Here is a 19,950-nt window from a genome sequence, read left to right as displayed (position 1 = left end):
ATTCACTAGAGATGGAGAATTATTTTTTTGGACACTAAAAGGCCCAGAAAGAAAGAAGGGAACATCAGTTAAAGGGATCATCCCCAGCTGGTTAAGGCTGACATTGGGGAGACTGAGCTGGGCCAGAGACAGTGTAATGCAGGGGATGACAGTCCTCTCAAAAATCTGGGTTTGAACCACAGCGACTAGTGTGGTCTTAAATCACAACCCCTTGTACACCTGCCTGGCTTCCTCTCCCCATTACCTTAAAGCCTTTGACAACTGCCGCTTTCTCAGACAGGCTTTCCCTGACGACAGTATTTTAAACTGCCTTCCTTTTTCACCCATCTCCACCCCCATCCCTGCTTTATTTTCCTCAGTAGCTCTTATCACCATCTAATATACTATCTACTTTACTTATTTATTGTCTGTCTCCTCCACTACAAATAAAGCTCCATTAAGGTTTCGTCTGTTTTATTTATCGATGCATCGTCCGTGTCCAAAACAGAGCATGTCAAATAATAGGCATTCAATAACTAAGTGTTGTATGACTAAATCTATCTACAAAAAGGGAGGTAATAATAGTATCTACGTCCTAGGGAAATGCTAGGGCTGTTATGAATATTAAACGAGCGAATACATTTAAAGATCCTGCAGCACGGTGTCTAGGCACACACTGAATAACTATTCACCTAGGATGCTTCCTGGTTGGCTGGGTCTCGGAGAGAGTTGGAGCGTTCTCGAGCTTTTGGGGTGAATTTTAACTGCTGATCAGCCCCCTCTCCTGACTCTCCCCTGGGTCACTCTCCCGGAGAAGTTCCTGGTTCCTCAACAATTAATCACAGCCAAGTCTAACTGGTTCTTCAGGACAGAGGATAAATAGGATAGACAGGAGCAGCCGAACTCTAACTTTGACCGAGAGCTCTCTCCCTTCTTGTCCTCACTTCCCAGTAGGCGACTCGACAGGGATTTTAATGGCAACACCTGCCACCTCTTGCTCGCCAGACTTCACCTGCAACGCGGAAGGACAGCGTATAACAGAGGGAGCCATGGGCGAAGCTTCCCTTTCCGCGCAGGCGCTTTCAGTCGCAACCACGCGACTATCGCGATAGACCAGCGAGATCGACGCTGGCCCTTTAACAGCCCCTTCCCGGGAGCCTGCTCCGCGCGTGCTCACTGCGGTTCTGCGCTTGTCATCATGGCGACGCGGGGCCATGTGCAGGACCCCAACGACAGGCGCCTCCGGCCCATTTACGGTGAGTATCTGGAGTCAGCCTACCCGCCAGCCCGACGCGTCGAGGGCTGCCGAGGCCGGGGCGAAGGCCTGGGAGGGAGGCTGAAAACCCACGCGCGGGCCAGACGGGAGCGCGGGGCGGGCCGCGCGGGCCAGTAGGCCGCGGCCGCGGGCCTCGCGTAGGCACCGGCCCTGCCTTCCTGAGCCCCGAGGTGGTGGCGGCGCGGTCGGTGCCGCGACTGGTCGGCAGAGCTGGCCTGCGCCTGGGGGGTAACGTCCTTCCTGAGAAACCCGTGCTACCCGCGGGCTGCATTGTTACGGCCGCTCCAAGAGAGACCCGAGACCTCCCCGAAGGGGGAAGCCGACTCCGGCATGAGGGTGGGACACCCTACCCCAGGGAAAGCTCCCTACCAAATTTTTTTTTTCTTTACGGGAACTGGGCCTAGGGGCTTGTCTGGCTAAATGGGCTTCTCTCCACACGGAGAGACCGGGGTCGGAGAAGGGAAGGGGCCGACGCAAGGTCATCCGGATCGAGTCAGGAGCAGGCCCGGGATTCCTGGCTCCCGGTGCAGAGCTGTTTGGTGGAGAAACAGCAGAACAGCAGCTCTAGGCCCATGTGGGAGGCGGGGGGAGGGGGTCTGGGGCCCAAAATAGCGGTGGAGAGACCGTGATCGCTCATGTCAGAGGGGCGCGCGGAGCTGCTGGAGGGCTTTCTTCTGAAACTCCGTGTGCTGAGTGCATCCTTCTCCCCCACTGTTCCTTCTACCCAGGCTTAAGACCTAGGTGTCATCTTGCTAACCCTGGTAGCGAAGACTCACAGATTTGAGTTTGTGAGAAACACTTTTTCAAGAACCGAGATGTCTGTCATCGGACGATCTTCCCTTTTGCATTTCCTCTTCTCTTACATGGTTGCATGGAGGCTTCTCCGCGTGGCTGAAGCCGTTTAGATGTGTTTTTTTTTGGGGGGGAGGTGTGGGGGGTGGAGTGCAGGGGTTAACCTTATGTTTTTGGCCCAGCCGGTCCTGCCTCTCTTGTAATTTGTAGGATGCTTTACTCTAACATCTCTTTTGATTCTAGCAACAACAACCCTGTGAAGTGGATAATAATAATTCTAGCTAAGGTGTATAGACCACTATTTATGTTAGTCACTGTCCTGGGTCTTTCATATGGGTTGTCTCGTTGAATGTGCATATGTTCTCATGAGGTGAGTACTGTTTTCTTGTGGTTTCCTCCTCTTTTTCTTTTTTTCTTTTTTTTGAGTTAGAGTCTCACTCTGTCACCCAGGCTGGAGTGCAATGACATGCTCACGGCCACTATAGCCTCTACCTGCTGGGCTCCGGTGATCCTTCTGCCTCAGCCTTCCAAGTAGCTGGAACTACAGGCATGCGCCACCACACCCGGCTAATTTTTGACTGATTGTAGAGATGAGGTCTCGCCAAGTTGCCTTGGCTGGTCTTGAACCCGTGGGCTCAGGCAGTCCTCTCACCTTGGCCTCTCAAAGTGCTGGGATTATGTGTGTGAGCCACTGTACCTGGCCTCGCTTTTTCTTTTCTTTTTTCTGTGTTGGAGTCTCACTCTGTCACCCCAACTGGAGTGCAGTGGCACGCTCCCGCCCACTGCAGCCTCAACCTGCTGAACTCCAGCAATCCTTCCTCCTCAGCCTTCCAAGTAGTCACAACTACAGGCGTGCACTACCACTCCCGGTTAATTTTTTATTTGTTGTAGAGACAACATCTTGCCAAGTTGCCTGGGTGGGTCTCGAACCCGTAGGCTCAGGCGATCCACTCACCTTGGCCTCCCAAAGCACTGGGATTACAGGCTGAGCCACCGAGCCTGGCCCTCTCTTTTTCTTTTTACCAGATGAGGAAACTGGGGTTTTATTGATACTGTGTAATTTTTCTAAGGTCACTCAGTGTTTTTTGGAGCTAGGATTTGAAACCCTATGGACTGTTTCAGGCTCACCCTCATAACCACTGTACTGGAAACCACTGTGCTTTGAGTTGAAGACACTGACGTTCTTAAAGTCCCACAGGTGGTGAGTGAGAGAGAAAGGACTCTGATTTCCATTTTGCCAGGGCTGCATATTCCATGCCCTTGTCTTCCATTTTATAGTTCAGAGGGTAGAGATGACATGAGCAATGTGGGTGTTAAAAGGTGAGAACTGAATCTAGGGTTCATAGTTTGTGACTCATTACAGCTTTGTGCAGTAGCTGCCTGCAGACTTTTTTGCTTTGAGTCGGAGTCTCACTCTGTTGCCAAGGCTGGAGTGCAGTGGCACAATCATGGCTCACTGGAACTCGCAGACTCAAGCAATCCTCTCTTCCCAGCTTCCTGAGTAGCTAGGACTACAGATGTGCACACTACGCCCAGCTTTTTTTTTTTTGACTTGAGGTCTTGCTATATTGTCCAGGCTGGTCTTGAAGTCCTGAGCTCAGGCAATCCTCCTGCTTCAGCCTCCCAACCTGCTGGGATTACAGATGTGAGCCATGGCACCCATCCCAGACTTTTTTTTTTTTTAAATAAAAGTATTCAATACTCTCAGTAATTATTACATTTTTAAAATTGTTCTTGGCTGGGCATGGTGGCTTACACCTGTAATTCCAGAACTTTGTGAGATGAAGATGAGAGGATTGCCTGAGCCCATGGATTTGAGACCATCCCCCAAGCAACAAAGCGAGACCTTATCTCTACAATAAATCAAAAAATTAGCCAGGCATGATGCTGCTCCCCTGTGGTTCCAGCTACTTGGAAGGCTGAGGCGGAAGGAACACCTGAACTCAGCAGGTTGAGGCTGTGGTAGCTGTGAGCTGTGAGGACCACTGCACTCCAATCTGGGTGACAGAGTGAGACTCCGACTCAAAAAAAAAAAAAAATTGTTCTTGGAGACCAAGAAATAATTCCTTTGGTCTTATGGTCATTTAGAATTAATGGTGTTTTGACCTTCCAATAAGAAATAATCATGTCAGCCGGGCTTGGTGGCTCAGCCTGTAATCCCGCACTTTGAGAGGCTGAGGTGAATGAATTGCCTGAGCCCGCGGGTTCGAGACCCGCCTGGGCAACTTGGTGAGACCTCATCTCTACAATAAATAAAAAAATCGGCTGGGTGTGGTAGCGCATGCCTGTAATTCTGCCTACTCGGAAGGCTGAAGCGGAAGGATCGCCAGAGCCCAGCAGGTTGAGGCTGCAGTGGCCGGGAGCAGCCACTGTATTCCAGTCTGGGTGACAGAGTGAGACTCCAATTCAAAAAAAAAAAGAAATACCATGTCAATTTTACATTGGTAAAAATCAGGATATACTAACTAGGATATATTAGCATGTTATATTATCAAAATGGAAGTGAGAATTATGTAGCTTTTGTTATATCTACATGGAAAGAGGATTAGAAGAAGCTTTCTTCAGCAATTCTAAGGCGATTAATACAAACTGGCAGGAATAGGCAAAGACCGATACAGAGTGGCCTTGAATTAAACACTTTTGACTTTTGAACTTCACACTTTTCGTTATTTAAGTATATTAGTGCCCCTAAACAACTGTTGTTTCTTGAATTCAGACATTCTGACAAATGAACAAGCATATCTATGGTGGTACTTGCCCATCAGACAAAAGTTCAACAGCTGTCAGCATTAATTAGTGCTCACTTGTAGGCTAGCTGCCCTATTAGGTTGGTAAGATTATTGTGATCATAGTAGGAAACTAGAGATTAACTTCTCAGGGTTGTAGCTAGTACGTTATAGAGTTGGAATTCAGACATAGATGTTCTCACTTGAAAGCTCAGCCCTTCACCAAATTCAGATTCAGCAGCACCACTACCTTCATACACCAGTATTTGTACTGCAAGATTTTAGGATTTTACAGCTTTGGAAACTTTGCCCGAGACTTTATCTCTTTCTGGATATCATTCAGGTTAGGCATGGACAGGGCTATGAGGTGATTTATAGTGAAAATTGTGGTGGGTTGAAATTCTCCTTGTGGTGTGTAAGGTTGGAATAGCTTTTGTGTGCGTAGATTTGATTAGTTGAAATGCCTTTACAATGCATCTCACGTGACTCATCATAAATTAATAAGTTTGGGTTTTACATTTTTAGTTTTTGAAAACCTTCACCCATGACCTTACTCGAACTCCTGACTGTTGATTCTCCTTTTGCTAAAAGTATTATCTTTTGCTATGTAGTTCTCAACCAGTTTTGTACTCTTCTGTGACTTTGTGAGCCCCAGTGCTTTCTTCTACCATTATTATTAATTTTAAAATGTTTTTAATGGTTAAGGAGTAGGGAAGCTGAGGGATAGAGATAATAAATACTCGAATCTGTTTTGTTAAGCAGCCCCCCCATATTTTTATTTTCTTATTTTCTTCTTATTTTATTCGAAGACTCACTCTCACCCAGACTGGAGTACAGTGGCACGATCACAGCTACCCTAGCCTTGACCTGCTGGCAATCCTTCCACCTTGGCCTTCCAAGTAACTGGAACTACAGGCTTGTGCCACCATGCTAGGCTAATTTTTTTTTTTTTTTTGAGTTGGAGTCTCACACTGTCACCCAGACTCACCCAGACTGGAGTGCAGTGGCCGCTCCCAGCCACCTCAGCCTTGACCTACTGGTCTCCAGCGATCCTTCCACCACAGCCTTCCGAGTAGCCGGAATTACAGGCGCACACTACCACACCCGGCTAATTTTTAATTTATTGTAGAGATGAGGTCTTGCCAATTTGCCAAGGTGGGTCTCGAACCCGCGGGCTCAGGCAATCCACTCACCTCGGCCTCCCAAAGTGCTGGGATTACAGGCTGAGCCACCGAGCCCGGCCTTAATTTTTTATTGTAGACACAGGATCTCACCTTCTTGCTCAGGCTGCTGTCAAACTCCTTGGCTTAGGCAGTCCTCTCACCTTGGCCTCACAGAGTGCTGGGATTACAGGCATGAGCCACCGCACCCGACCCCTGTACTTTTATTTATTTATTTATTTTGAGTTGGGGGATCTCACTCTGGCGCCTAGACTGGAGTGCAGTGGCATGCTCACAGTTATGATAGTCTCGACATGCTGGGCTCAGGCAGTCCTTCCAGCTCAGCCTTCCAAGTAGCTGGTACTAAATTAATTAATTAATTAGCTGGTACACCACCACGCCCAGCTAATTTTTTAATTTGTTGTAGAGACAAGGTCTTACCAAGTTGACCAGTCTGCTTGAACCTCTGGGTTTAGGCAATCCTCTTGCCTTGGCTTCCCAAAGTGCTGGGATTACAGGCTTGTGCCGCTGTGACCAGCATGACTCCTATACTTTTTTTTTTTTTTTTTTTTTTTTTTGAGTTGGAGTCTCACTCTGTTGCCCAGACTGGAGTGCAGTGGCCGCTCCCGGCCACCACAGCGTTGACCTGCTGGGCTCCGGCGATCCTTCCGCCTCAACCTTCCGAGTAGCTGGAATTACAGGCGCGCGCTACCACGCCCAGCTGATTTTTTGATTTATTGTAGAGATGAGGTCTTGCTGCCCAGGCGGGTCTCGAACCCACGGGCTCAGGCAATCCACTCACCTCAACCTCCCAGAGGCGCGGGATTACAGGCTGAGCCACCGAGCCCGGCTACTCCTGTACTTTTAAATAATTGGAAGTGGAAGTGATGGTTAGTTATGGTTATTATTATTATTATTATTTTTTGAGTTGGAGTCTCACTCTGTCACCCAGACTGGAGTGCAATGGCCGCTCCCAGCTACTGTGGCCTCGAACTCCTGGGCTCCAGAGATCCTTCCACCTCAGCCTTCCAAGTAGCTGGAACTACAGGCGTGTGCTACCACGCCTGGCTAATTTTTGATTTGTTGTAGAGATGAAGTTTTGTCAAGTTGCCCAGGCGGGTTTCGAACCCACGGGCTCAGGCAATCCACTCACCTCGGCCTCCCAAAGTGCTGGGATTACAGTCTGAGCCCCCGAACCCGGCCTAGTTATGGTTATTAATACATTTGTATAGAATGTGAGACTTGCTAGGCAATTTCCAAAATAGAAATAGAAAAGTTTCAAAGTACAAAAAAATGTTTCCATGGCCTTTAGAACACTCAAACACACAGGCAGGAGATCCTTTGTTCTAATTTGTCTTGCTGACCTGGGGTTTTGCACTAGTTTGGGTCAGGAATAGCATGTTTCCCAGCTGTCTCCCCAGTGACAATCACTTCTTTGGTGAGTTAGGACATTTCCCTTGGGTGCCTGACTAAATGCCACCTCAGGTTATTATTCTACTATAGTTTGTTAATGAAAACTCTCGGGTCCTCAACCAAAGGTGGTATTTATTCTAACCTCTTGTTGGGCAGTCCTGTGAGTCTTGAGTGTCCTGCTAGTCTCGTTTTGCCCTAGGAGTGACAGTGTATCTTGGTAAGTGAAGATTATCTTGCTTTTCTGTAGAAAAGTCATTTGACACACCTATTTTCCTCTGTTCTGAAAACATGACCATTTTTAAAGCTCTAGCCTACACTTGTAAAATTTAAAAATATTTTAAACCTAAAAGGATGGTTTTCATGTACAAAAAGATTCCTGGAGAATATGTAGAGTAGCCTGGGCAACTTGGCAAGACCTCATCTCTACAGTAAATAAAAAAATTAGCTGGGTGTGGTGGCACGTGCCTGTGGTTCCAGCTACTTGGAAGGCTGAGGCAGAAGGATCACCAGAGCCCAACAGGTTTAGGCTGCGGTGGCCGGGAGCATGCCACTGCACTCCAGTCTGGGTGACAGTCTGGGTGACAGAGTGAGACTCCAACTCAAAAAAATAAAATAAAATCTGATACTTTTTTTTTGAGTTGGGTTCTCAGACTGTCACCCAGACTGGAGTGCGATGGCACCATCATGGCTTGCCTCCTGGTCTCAGCCAACCTCCTGGGCTCAGGCTATCCGTCTGCCTGCACACGCCACCACACCTGGCTACTTTTTTATTTGTTTATTTATATTTTTATTTGAAAGATGTAGGGTACAATTCCGGGTCTGGCTAATTTTTTTTGAAGAGATGAGGTCTTGCTGTATTGCCTGGGCTGGTCTTGAATTCTTGGGCTCGAGCAGGCCTCCCAAAGTGCTGGGATTACAGTTGTGAGCCACCGCACCTGTGCCTGGGCTAGATCCACGTTCTCACTCTTAATGTTTACCTAGAACTGTCTGCAAGAACCACCTGAAAGCATTTCATTTGGAATGGTACTCACCCATACTTTGCAAAGTATTCCTTTTTTCCGTCTTTGTTTATAAGCCGCCCAGTTTAAAACATTGTTGTTTTTTTTTTGAGTTGGAGTCTCACTCCGTTGCCGAAACTGGAATGAGGTGGCGTGCTCCCAACCACCACAGCCTTGACCCGCTGGGCTCCAGCGATCCTTCTACCTCAGCCTTCCAAGTAGCCGGAATTACAGCTACCATGCCTGGCTAATTTTGGATTTATTGTAGAGATGAGATCTCACCGAGTTGCCCGGGTGGGTCTCGAACCTGCAGGCTCAGGCAATCTACTCACCTCAGCCTCCCAAAGCACTGGGATTACAGGCTGAGCTACTGAGCCTAGCCAAAACATTGTTTTAACTGGTCCATCTCACTGTTTCCTCTGCCTGATTTGTGAATGGCTGCTTTTGGCTAACTCCTATTATTAAGGGAACACCACTAGTCCTCATGGCCAAATTACGATTACTCTTGAATAAGTTTTAAAAAGAATTACTGCAAGACAGACTTGGTATCATTTTTATTGGCCTATTTTCTTCAAGGGCTACGGAGTTTATATTACATGGTAATGTACAATGAAAATAAACTTTTCTCAGAAGACTTTAGCAACCAGTTCATCAGCAGTCACCCAGGCATCCAGGAAAGAGGAACCTGACATCTGAATGTGGTGTAGACTCTTAGTTCTTAGTTAAACTCTTTGGGGTACAAGGAACAGAAACTCATTGATACCAGCTCAAGTATAGGGGGGCTGCTGTAAATCCTTGTAGGAGTCAAGGACAGGATATAGTGCCCCAAGACTTCATGGAAACTAGAAAGCTGTCAGGATCTGAAGCTTCTTCCTCAGCTATTCATCTCTACTTTTCTCTGTGGGTCTATTTTCTCTGGTTCTTCAGACTTTTTTTTTCTGCTTAGTCATCATCTTACCCAGAGACGAATATGTTGACTTTTGTGGCCACACCAAGCCATGGATGGAGGAGGGAGGATTCATTAGCCCCATCTCACAAGCCTGAGATTGCCCCTTCCCTCGAGATTTTTTGATAATGATACTTGATGTTTATCATTTTTATATAAATACCATGTCAAGAGATAACTCATTTTCTTTGCTCTCCATCAACTAGTTTGCATCCCCTAAAGCTCCTTAAGAATAAATTCTGGAGCTGCCACTGGTAATCTCAGACTTAAAATATTTATGATTTTCCGACTGGGGTTCCCTTAGCTTACTGACTCAGGCTCTCAGTGTTGTAGTTACTGATAACCAGAAACAAACCTGATTTACCCAACTTGGGTCAAAAGTTCACCCTGGAGTGGGCTGCAGTTATATAGTCTAGAAATGGTCATCTAGTCCTATCCCTTCAACGGGGCAGTGGTGGCAGTGGTGGCAGTGGAAACCATTCCCAGAGAAGATGGCATGGGCAAATAGGTATGGTATAATAGAACCTTGTGAACTATACAGGCAAAAGGAAAATATCCTTACAGCCTTGACCTCTGCTTTTATCCATTTATGGGTAGCCCCTCAAAGTTGGGTCTCAACAGAGATGTCTATTCTTTGAGAAGGCTTCAAGATATAGTCTAGAACCCTGGAACCCTGTAGAACCGAGTCAGCAGTAACTTAGAATGGACTTAGAATGAGATTGGCATCAAGTATTAGAAAGAGAGGGTGTCATTTATGCTTTTCATTTTAAAATTTAATTTAGTTTTTATTTTGGAGTGTCATTTATTGAGCAGGTTGATCTCTGTCATATATTCTTTTTTAAAATTTTTTTTGAGTTGGAGTCTCACTCTGTTGCCCAGGCTGGAGTGCAGTGGCATGCTCATGGCCACTGCACCCTCGACCTGCTGGGCTCAGGCAATCCTTCCACCTCAGCCTTCCAAGTTGCTGGAACTCTAGGTACACTACCACGCCTGGCTAATTTTTTGATTTATTGTAGAGATGAAGTCTCACCAAGTTGCCCAGGCTAGTCTCAACCTGTGGGCTCAGACTGTCCTCTCACATCGGCCTCCCAAAGTGCTGGGATTATAGGCGTGAGCCATAGTGCATGGCCTCTTTTTTTTTTGAGTCAGATTCTTACCCTGTGACCCAGGCTGGAGTGCAGTGGCATGCCCATGGCTGCCACAGCAGCCTCGACCTGCTGGGCTCAGGTGATCCTTCTGCCTCAGCCTTCCAAGTAGCTGGAACTACAGGCATTGCCACCATGCCTGACTAATTTTTTGATTTATTGTAGAGATGAGGTCTCACCAAATTACCCAGGCTGGTCTGGAACCCGTGGACTCAGGCAATCTTCTCACCTCGTACTCCCAAAGTGCTGGGATTACAGATGTGAGCCACCACACCTGGCCTTTTTTTTTTTTTTTGAATAGAGTTTCACTCTGTCACCCAGGCTGGAATGCAGTAGCATGCTCACAGCCACCGCAGACTTGACCTGCTTGGCTTAGGTGATCCTTCCACCTCAGCCTTCCAAGTAGCCGGAACCACAGGCATGTACCACCACGCCCAGCTAATTTTTAAAAAATTTATTGTAGAGACATAATAGTCTTGCCATGTTGCCCAGGCTGGTCTCAAACCTGTGGGCTCAGGCAGTCCTCTTGCCTCTGCCTCCCAAAGTGCTGGGATTACAGGCATGAGCCACCGTGCCCAGGCATGTCAGATATTCTGTAAGGACAAATGATGGCCTGTCAGCTGAGTTAAGAATCTAAGAAAAGTAGTATTAGATATTTGGGTATTTAGGCCAAGACTGCTTTTAGAGTTCTGTGTTTTACCAAACCCTTTACTTGAGTATTAGGTCTTTGACCTTCCTTTCAAAAGTGTGGTTCCTCACAGAGTAAGGCTTCTTATCTTTTTACCTAGCATTATTGGTGCTCATCCGTATTGTGCATGCTTTTCATGTGACTGTTAAAAGTTTTAGAGGGCCTCACTTGCCTCTGAGTGTCAGCCCCCTTTCCAATCTGGGAAAGGTAGATAATAAACTTTACTTCTTTCTACTTTTTTTTTTTTTTTGAGTTGGAGTCTCACTCTGTCACCCAGACTGGAGTGCACTGGCTGCTCCCAGCCACCGCAGCCTTGACCTGCTGGCCTCCAGCGATCCTTCCGCCTCAGCCTTCCAAGTAGCTGAAACTACAGGCACACACTACCACGCTTGGCTCATTTTGATTTATTGTAGAGATGAGGTCTCGCCAAGTTGCCCAGGCGGGTCTTGAACCCGCGGGCTCAGGCAATCCACTCACCTCAGCCTCCCAAAGGCACGGGATTACAGGCTGAGCCATCGAGCCTGACTTCTACTTTCTTACTTGGTTGCAATCTTGCATTATTCCCGCAGCCCCAACTCCGGCCCACCTTGCCTCAGCTGATTTCTTTCAACATTAAAAAAAAAATTTTAGTGACGTGTTCATTGGAAAAAAATTTAAACTATATGGTAAAATTATATATCAGGGTCATAGATTATTTTGACCATGCCTGACTGATTTAGGACCTTGATGAACAAAGAGTCATCTGGTAGTGGTACTGGGTTGTGAATTGGGCTGTGTTCGGTCATCTTTGTATATTTAGAATTGACAGCTATTGTACTGTTTCCTATTTATAGCACTTTTCTCATTTTTCCTCTCTGAAAATGAATCTTAGCTTTTGTTATTAAAAAATTTTTAAATAGACTTTATTTTTAGAGCAGTTTTAGGTTCACAGAAAGTGAGTAGAAAGTACGGAGAGTTCCCATATACTCCCTCACCCCCTCCCATGGTTTCCCTTATTAACAACTGGCATTATTATTATTAATTTATTTTTTAAATGTCTTTTTTATTTTAAAATTGTGGGGTACAGTTAAGGGTTAGGTATACAAATATGCATTGTTCAGGCACCTTTGGGCATTATTATTTTTTAATGTTTTTATTTTTATTTTTTATTTTTCTGAATTAGAGTCTCACTCTGTCGCCCAGACTGGAGTGCAGTGGCCGCTCCCAGCCACCGCAGCCTCGACCTGCTGGGCTCCGGCGATCCTTCCGCCTCAGTCTTCCAAGTAGCTGAAACTACAGGCACACACTACTGCGCCTGCCTAATTTTTTGGGTTTATTGTAGAGATGAGGTCTCACTAACTTGCCTGGGCTGGGCTCTAACCCGTGGGCTTAGGCAGTCCATTTGCCTTGGCCTCCTAAAGTGCTGGGATTACAGGCTGAGCTACTGAGCCCAGTCTTCTTATATTTGGAATTAACAACTACCTCCCTGTTTCCCATTGAAAATACTTCTCATTTTCTTACAGATCTTCTGATCTGGAAATGAATCTTTGCTTTTGTTAGGCTTTTGAATAATGATTATTTTTTTTCCTTAACACAGTTTTAGAATGGTTCTCCCTGTTCCTAAAATTTGGAATGAATCACACAATTCAATAGCAAAATGTTAAAAAAAAACCCTCAAAAACCTAAAAACAGACCAAAAAACCCAATTAAAAAAATAGGCTAAGGGCCTAAATAGACTTAAAAAAAAAAAGGCATAAAAATGACCAACAGGTATATGAAAAGGTGCTCAATGTCACTAAACATTAGGAAAATGCAAATTAAAATCACAATGAGATGTCAACTCATACCTGTTAGGATAGTTGTTACCAAAAAGACCAGAGAAACAATTAGGCAGAGGTGGTGGCTCACACCTCTAATCCCAGCACTTTGGGAGGAGAGGTGAGAGGATTGTCTGAGCCCACTGAGTCAAGACCAGCCTGAGCAACTTGGAGAGACCTCATCTCTACAAATAATAAATAAATAAATAAATACATAGCTGGGTGTGGTGGTGCATGCCTGTAGTTCCAACTACTTGGAAGGCTGTGTTGGAAGGATTGCCTGAACCTAGCAGGTCAAGGCTGCAGTGGCTGTGAGCATGCCACTCCACTCCAACCTGGGCAACAGCGCCAGACAAAGAAAGAAAATACTATGTGATCTCACTTACCTATGGATTCTAAAACGAGTCAAAGATATAGAAACAAATAAAAAAAAAAACAGAGAGAGAAACAATTGGAGAAAAGGGAACCCTTGTATAACTTTGGTGGTAATGTAAATTGGCGCAGCCATTGTGGAAAGCAGTATTAAATTAAAATTGAAAATAGAACTATTATATGATCCAGCAATCTCACTCCTGGGTATATATGCAAAGGAAATTACATCAGCACATTTTAGAGATATCTGTGTCTCTGTGTTCATTGCAGCGTTATTCACAAAAGCCAAAACATGGAAATAACCTAGCTGTCCACTGACAATGAATGGATAAAGAAATTTTATACACACACACACACATACACACACACACGTACACAATGGAATATTATATACACACACTTATGTACAAAATGGAATATTATTGAGCCTTAAGAAAGAAGGAGATACTGCCTTTTTTTTGAGTTGGAATCTCACTCTGTCACCCAGACAGGAGTGCAGTGGCACACTTAACGGCCACCTCAGCCTCAGCCTGCTGGGCCCAGGCAATCCTTCTGCCTCAGCCTTCCAAGTAGCTGGAACTATAGGTACACTACCACGGCTGGCTAATTTTTTGATTTATTGTAGAGATGAGGTCTCACCAAGTTGCCCAGGCTAGTCTCAAACCTGTGGGCTCAGACAGTCCTTTCACATCGACCTCCCAAAGTGCTGGGGTTATAGGCGTGAGCCATAGTGCATGGCCTCTTTTTTTTTGAGTCAGATTCTTACCCTCTCGCCCAGGCTGGAGTGCAGTGGCCTGCCCATGGCCGCCGCAGCAGCCTCGACCTGCTGGGCTCAGGTGATCCTTCTGTCTTAGCCTTCCAAGTAGCTGAAACTACAGGCACTGCCACCACACCCGGCTCATTTTTTGATTTATTGTAGAGATGAGGTCTTGCCAAGTTGCCCAGGCTCGTCTCGAACCCGGGGGCTCAGGCAATCCTCTCACCTTGGCCTCCCAAAGTGCTGGGATTATAGGCGTGAGCCACTACACCCGGCCTGTTTTTATTTTAAGTTTTAAAATATTGTAAGATTTTGGTGACCAAACTCATTAATTTTCCTTAGATAAAAATATTAATATCATTTGAATATGTATAATCTTGAATCTTTATTAAGAACTAATATAACCTGATTATATTGCTCTTGAATAAGAGAAGACCATAGGGATATATCCTGTATTCTGGACCATCCTACTCATTTAGAGTTAAAATCAGCTCCATGATATCTTTAATAGCAAATTAAGATACTTTCTGAAACATCTAATACTAACTGATACATTTTTCATGTGCTGATGAAGAATCTAAAAACTCATATAATTTCTTTTTCGCAGATTATCTTGATAATGGTAATAATAAAATGGCAATTCAGCAAGCAGATAAACTGTTGAAGAAACATAAGGATCTTCATTGTGCTAAGGCAAGTTCATCTGCCCTTGGCTTATATTTATATTTGGTGGGTTATATTTATAATGATTTATCTTAAAGGGAAAGGATGTTTAATCTTTTTTTTTTTTTTTGATGGCGTCTCACTCCATTGCCCAGGCTGGGATTCAGTGGCACGCTCACGGCCACCCCAGAGTTGACCTGCTGGGCTCAGACAATCCTTCTGCCTTAACCTTCCAAGCAGCTGGAACCAAGGCACTGCTACCACGCCCGGCTAATTTTTTCATTTATTATAGAGATGAGGTCTTGCCAAGTTGCCCAGGCTGTTCTCGACTCTGTGGGCTCAGGCAGTCCCCTCACCTTGGCTTCCCAAGTGTTGGGATTACAGGCTTGAGCCACTGCACCTGGCGATGATTAATCTCTTAATGATAATTTATGTTTTATTCAGAGTACTTGTAGGCCATTTATTTTCCTGATATTTATATGCTAGAAATCGTATTTAATTAAAAAGTAGCTGTTTATTTCTTTGAATATTACTTGTCTAATTTATTTTATTTTCACAGGGTCCTTTTTTTTTTTTTTTTATTTGAGTTGGAGTCTCACTTTGTTGCCCAGGCTGGAGTGCAGTGACACACTCATGGCCACCCCCAGCGTCAACCTGCTGGACTCTGGCGATCCTTCCGCCTCAGCCTTCTAAGTAGCTGGAACTTACAAGCGCGTGCTACCACTCCCAGCTAATTTTTGATTTATTGTAGAGATGATGTCTCACCAAGTTGCCCAGGCTGGTCTCAAACCCATGGGTTCAGGCAGTCTACTCCCCTCAGTCTCCCAAAATGCTAGGATTATGGGCTAAGCCACCGAGCCCAGCCACACAGGGTTCTTTTAAGCAATATTATAGACTGTTAGGACTGAAATAGGAAAGCATTATGATTTGCTTATATTTTTGGTAAAATAGGTTTATTTATTTACTTATTTGAGTTGGAGTCTCATTTTGTCACCCATGCTGTAGTGCAGTGGCATGCTCATGGCTACTGCAGCCTCGACCTGCTAGGCTCAGGTGGTCTTCCACCTCAGTCTTCCAGGTAGCTGGAACTACAGGTGTGCGCCACCTCTCCTAGCTAATTTTTTGATTTATTGTAGAGATGAGGTATCACCAAGAGGCCCAGGAGGTCTCAAATTCCTAGGTTCAGGCAGTCCTCTCACCTTCATCTCCCAAAGTGCTGGGATTGTAGGCACGAGCCACCACACCCAGCAAGATAGGTTTATTATATCAGCAACACCTAGGCATACCTTACATCTGGGACTTCTGGATTGGCTTTCTTTGGGCCATATTTACTTTTCTATCCTTTAAAAACTGTTTTTTCTTTCCTTTCTATCAGGTTTTAAAGGCAATTGGCTTACAGAGAACTGGAAAGCAAGAGGAAGCCTTCACTTTGGCACAGGAGGTGGCAGCCCTTGAGCCCACAGATGATAACTCATTGCAGGCACTAACTATCCTTTATCGGGAGATGCATCGACGTATGTTTCTTTCTTTCTTTTTTTTTTAGTTGAAGTCTCTGTCACTCAGGCTGGAGTGCGTTGGCATGCTCACGGCCACTGCAGCCTCAACCTGTTGGACTCAGGCGATCCTTCTACCTCAGCCTTCCAAGTAACTGGAACCGCAGGCATGCGCCACTATGCCTGGCTGCTTTTTTGATTTATTGTAGAGATGAGGTCTTGCCATGTTGCTCAGGCTGGTCCTGAACCTCTGAGCTCAGGTAATCCTCTTGCCTCAGCCTCCCAAAATATTGGGATTACAGGTGTGAGCCACTGCTCCAAGCCCACCTTCAGCAATTATTAGCACAAGGCCAGTTTTATTTTGTCTATACTCCTTCCCCTGCCAGATTATTTCAGATAATATTCTAAATAGTCCATCATTTCATCTGTAAATAAAGGTTTTTATTGTTGATTCCTTAAATATGTAATTATGAAATACATATTTTTCATAATACATATTATGAAAGAATATAGTTTGTGTAATATACCAGTAAATTTGGACCCTCATCAACCTGCCATCTACCTTGAGAATTATCAACACTAAGGGGCTGGGAGCAGTGACTCAAGCCTGTAATTTCAGTACTTTGGGAGGCCGAGGTGAGAGGATTGTCTGAAGTTGGAGACCAGCCTGGGCAACTTGGTGAGTCCTTGTGTCTACAGTAAATGAAAAAATTTGCTTGGCGTGGAGGTGTGCGCCTGTGGTTCCAGCTACTTGGAAGGCTAAGGGAGAAGGATTACCTGACCCCAGCAGGTCAAAGCTGCGGTGGCTGCGAGCGTGCATTCCAGCCTTGGCAACAGAGAAAGACTCTGACTCAAAAAAAAACCAACACTAAGAAGGCTATCTGTGTTATGTTCTCAATCAATCGCAGTTACCCTTTGACCTCCCAAGAAGTACTGCTATCCTGAATATTTTTTCTCTTGCCTTTTAATATTTATCACATTTTTTTCTTTTAGTAATATATTATTACTTTTGCTTAATTTTGAACTTCATGTAAGTGAATTTGTACTATATGAATCTAATATCCAAGTGGATTAATTTATTTTCACTGCCACAGAATATATCATTGGGTTATACATTACAATATTAAGGAGTGGAATCGTTGGGTCATAGGGTAAGTGTATATTTAGCTTAAAGAAAGATAATATCAACTTATTTTCTAAATATACCAGAAATTTATGAATTTATTATTATTATTTTTTTAAATTGGAGTCTCACTCCTTCGCCCAGACTGGAGTGCAGTGGCATGCATGCTCACGGCCACCCTAGCGTTGACCTTTTGGGCTCCAGTGATCCTTCCGCCTCAACCTTCTGAGTAGCCAGAGCTACAGACGCATGCTACCACGCCCAGCTATTTTTTATTTTACTGTAGAGACTAGGTCTCGTTAAGTTGCCGGCCTGGTTTCGAACCCGCGGGCTTAGGCAGTCCACTCGAATGAATTTCAGTTGCTCTGTTTCCTTGTCAACACTTGATATTCATATCCTTTAATATTTTTGCCAATCTAGTGTACAGAAAATGTTATTTTATAGTACAGTCTTGTTTTTAATTCTTACAAAAGATAAAACTTAAGAGTTGGGGTATTGTATTTGAATATTTCGAGATTTTATTAATTTAGGGATATGGCTTCCCAGCATTTAAAAAATAATCATTTATTAATCAAAAAAATTAGCTGAGCACAGTGGTGGTGTGTGCCTGTAAACCAGTTATTCGGGAGGCTGAGGCCTAAAGGATCACCTGAACCCAGGAGGTTGAGGCTGTTGTGAACCGTAAGCATGCCACTGCGCTCCAGCCTGGGTGACAAGAGTGAGAACCTGATTAAAAAAAAAATCATTTATTGTTTCTCTATGAAAAGTAGTCTATCAGAGTCAAAGATGAAGGATGCTCTTTTTGCCCTTATGTAACTGATAGTCTGTGAGGGGAGATAGATTAATAGAAAAGCTTTCAAGATCACAGAGGGAAACAGTGATCAAATTGGAGTGTAGGAGCAGAGATTATGTTCAGGGAAAGTCTTGCAGTAAGGACTGCATTTGTTTTTAGTTTTTTTTGAGTTGGAGTCTCACTCTGTTACCTAGGCTGGAATACATTGGCATGATCACAGCTACCACAGCCTCGGCCTGCTGGGCTCAGGTGATCCTTCTGCCTCAGCCTTCCAAGTAACTGGAACTACAGGCATGCGCCACCACACCTGGCTAGTCTTGTGATTTATTGTAGAGATGAGATCTTGCCATGTTGCCCAGGCTGGTCTCAAACCCCAGGGCTCAGGCAATCCTCTCCCCTCCGCCTCCCAAAGTACTTGGATTATAGGTATAAGCCACCATGCTCAGCAAGGATTACATTTGAACTGGGTGTTAGATGATGTTTATTGAGTAGAAAAAGAGAGGAAGAGAGAATCTAGGTAGAGGGAACAGTGTAAAAGTATAGGGGTGTGTGTGATGCAACACAGGGAATTTGGTGGAACTACAGTATGGCTAGAGGATACAGTGCTGAGGGAAAGAATTAGGAGGCCAGATCCTAGAAGGTCTTGTATGTTGTAAATGTGATGAGGAGGCCTGATCTTCATCCAAACAGCATCTCACCAAGAGAAGGTAATGATAGGCGGGAGAAAGCAAATACTTTTCCACCAAATAGGAAGAAAATTAAATGTCATTAGATTTTTCTTTAATTATTGAAGTATAATTTAAATCTTATTTCTTTTTATTTTAGCGGAATTAGTTACAAAACTTTATGAGGCAGCTGTGAAGAAAGTTCCCAATAGTGAGGAGTATCACTCTCACCTCTTCATGGCCTATGCCAGAGTGGGTGAATACAAGAAAATGCAACAGGTAATGTTTTGTTTGGTTCTGGTAAGTTGGCTTCAAATTGTCCCATTGTATCAGCTTGCTGTTAAATTTCAGAAAATGGGCAGAAATCCCAGAGCAAAAACTGAACAGGCTATAGAAAAAATAACTTTGAAGTTGACATCTAGTTTATAAATTTTGGTTGTTTACAGACTGCTGATATTTTTAAATCCAGCAGGGGAAAAAAAATCTCCATTGCCTGGAATTCTTTTTTTTTTTTAATGCTTTGTTCTTTGCCTGAGGCAGCTTATTTGCTAATTAATCATATTTTAGGTGTTCTTTATATATGTGAAGGAACCTTGTTTGGACACGTTTGGTTTAGCTTGTGGGTGAAGCTGACATCTCCAAGAAATGAAATCTGCACTATTAAGCCATAAATGGTTATTATGTCAAGCAAAACATTTTTTAGAAATGCTTTGTTTGTGGATATAATGTCTTCTGGAGGCAAAGTTCTTTTTTGGGGGGTTTTATTTTGTCTTATTCTTTACTTGAAATGTCAAAGTATAACAATAAATCAGGCAGCATGGAAAATACTGTATTCATGTAAATTCTTTCTCCTTAAAATCAACCTTTATGCTGAATGTGGTGGCTCATGCCTGTAATCCCGGCACTTTGGGAGGCGGAGGTGAGAGAATTGCTTGAGTCTAGAGCTTTGAGACGAGACTGGGCAATTTGGCAAGACCTCGTCTCTACAGAAAATCAATTAGCTGGGCGTGGTGGCACACATCTCTGGTTCCAGCTACTTGAAGGCTTGAGGCAGAAGGATCACTTGAGACTAGCAAGTTGAGGCTACAGTGGCTGTGAGCATGCCACTGCACTCCAGCCTGGGCAGCAGAGTGAAACTCCGACTAAAAAAAAAAAAAAAAAAAAA

The 19,950-nt window shown here is 44.5% G+C and overlaps 1 protein-coding gene across 1 annotated transcript in view; it reads left to right on the top strand.

Moving 5' to 3' along the window:
* The first annotated feature begins 941 nt into the window (after nucleotides 1–941).
* Nucleotides 942–19,950, top strand: part of NAA25 (N(alpha)-acetyltransferase 25, NatB auxiliary subunit) — an 81,482-nt gene continuing 62,473 nt past the window's right edge. The window contains exons 1-4 of the mRNA XM_008059557.2: nucleotides 942–1,235; nucleotides 14,656–14,741; nucleotides 16,087–16,225; nucleotides 18,946–19,064. Of these exons, the coding sequence (XP_008057748.1) occupies nucleotides 1,178–1,235; nucleotides 14,656–14,741; nucleotides 16,087–16,225; nucleotides 18,946–19,064 (402 nt within the window). The 5' untranslated portion in view covers nucleotides 942–1,177. The remainder of the gene's footprint in view (nucleotides 1,236–14,655; nucleotides 14,742–16,086; nucleotides 16,226–18,945; nucleotides 19,065–19,950) is intronic.

The sequence above is a fragment of the Carlito syrichta genome, unplaced genomic scaffold (assembly GCF_000164805.1).
Source record: "Carlito syrichta isolate Samal-C Ts95f unplaced genomic scaffold, Tarsius_syrichta-2.0.1 Scaffold304253, whole genome shotgun sequence".
In the NCBI taxonomy this organism is placed as follows: Eukaryota; Metazoa; Chordata; class Mammalia; order Primates; family Tarsiidae; genus Carlito; species Carlito syrichta.
This window is presented reverse-complemented; position numbering and strand designations above follow the sequence as displayed.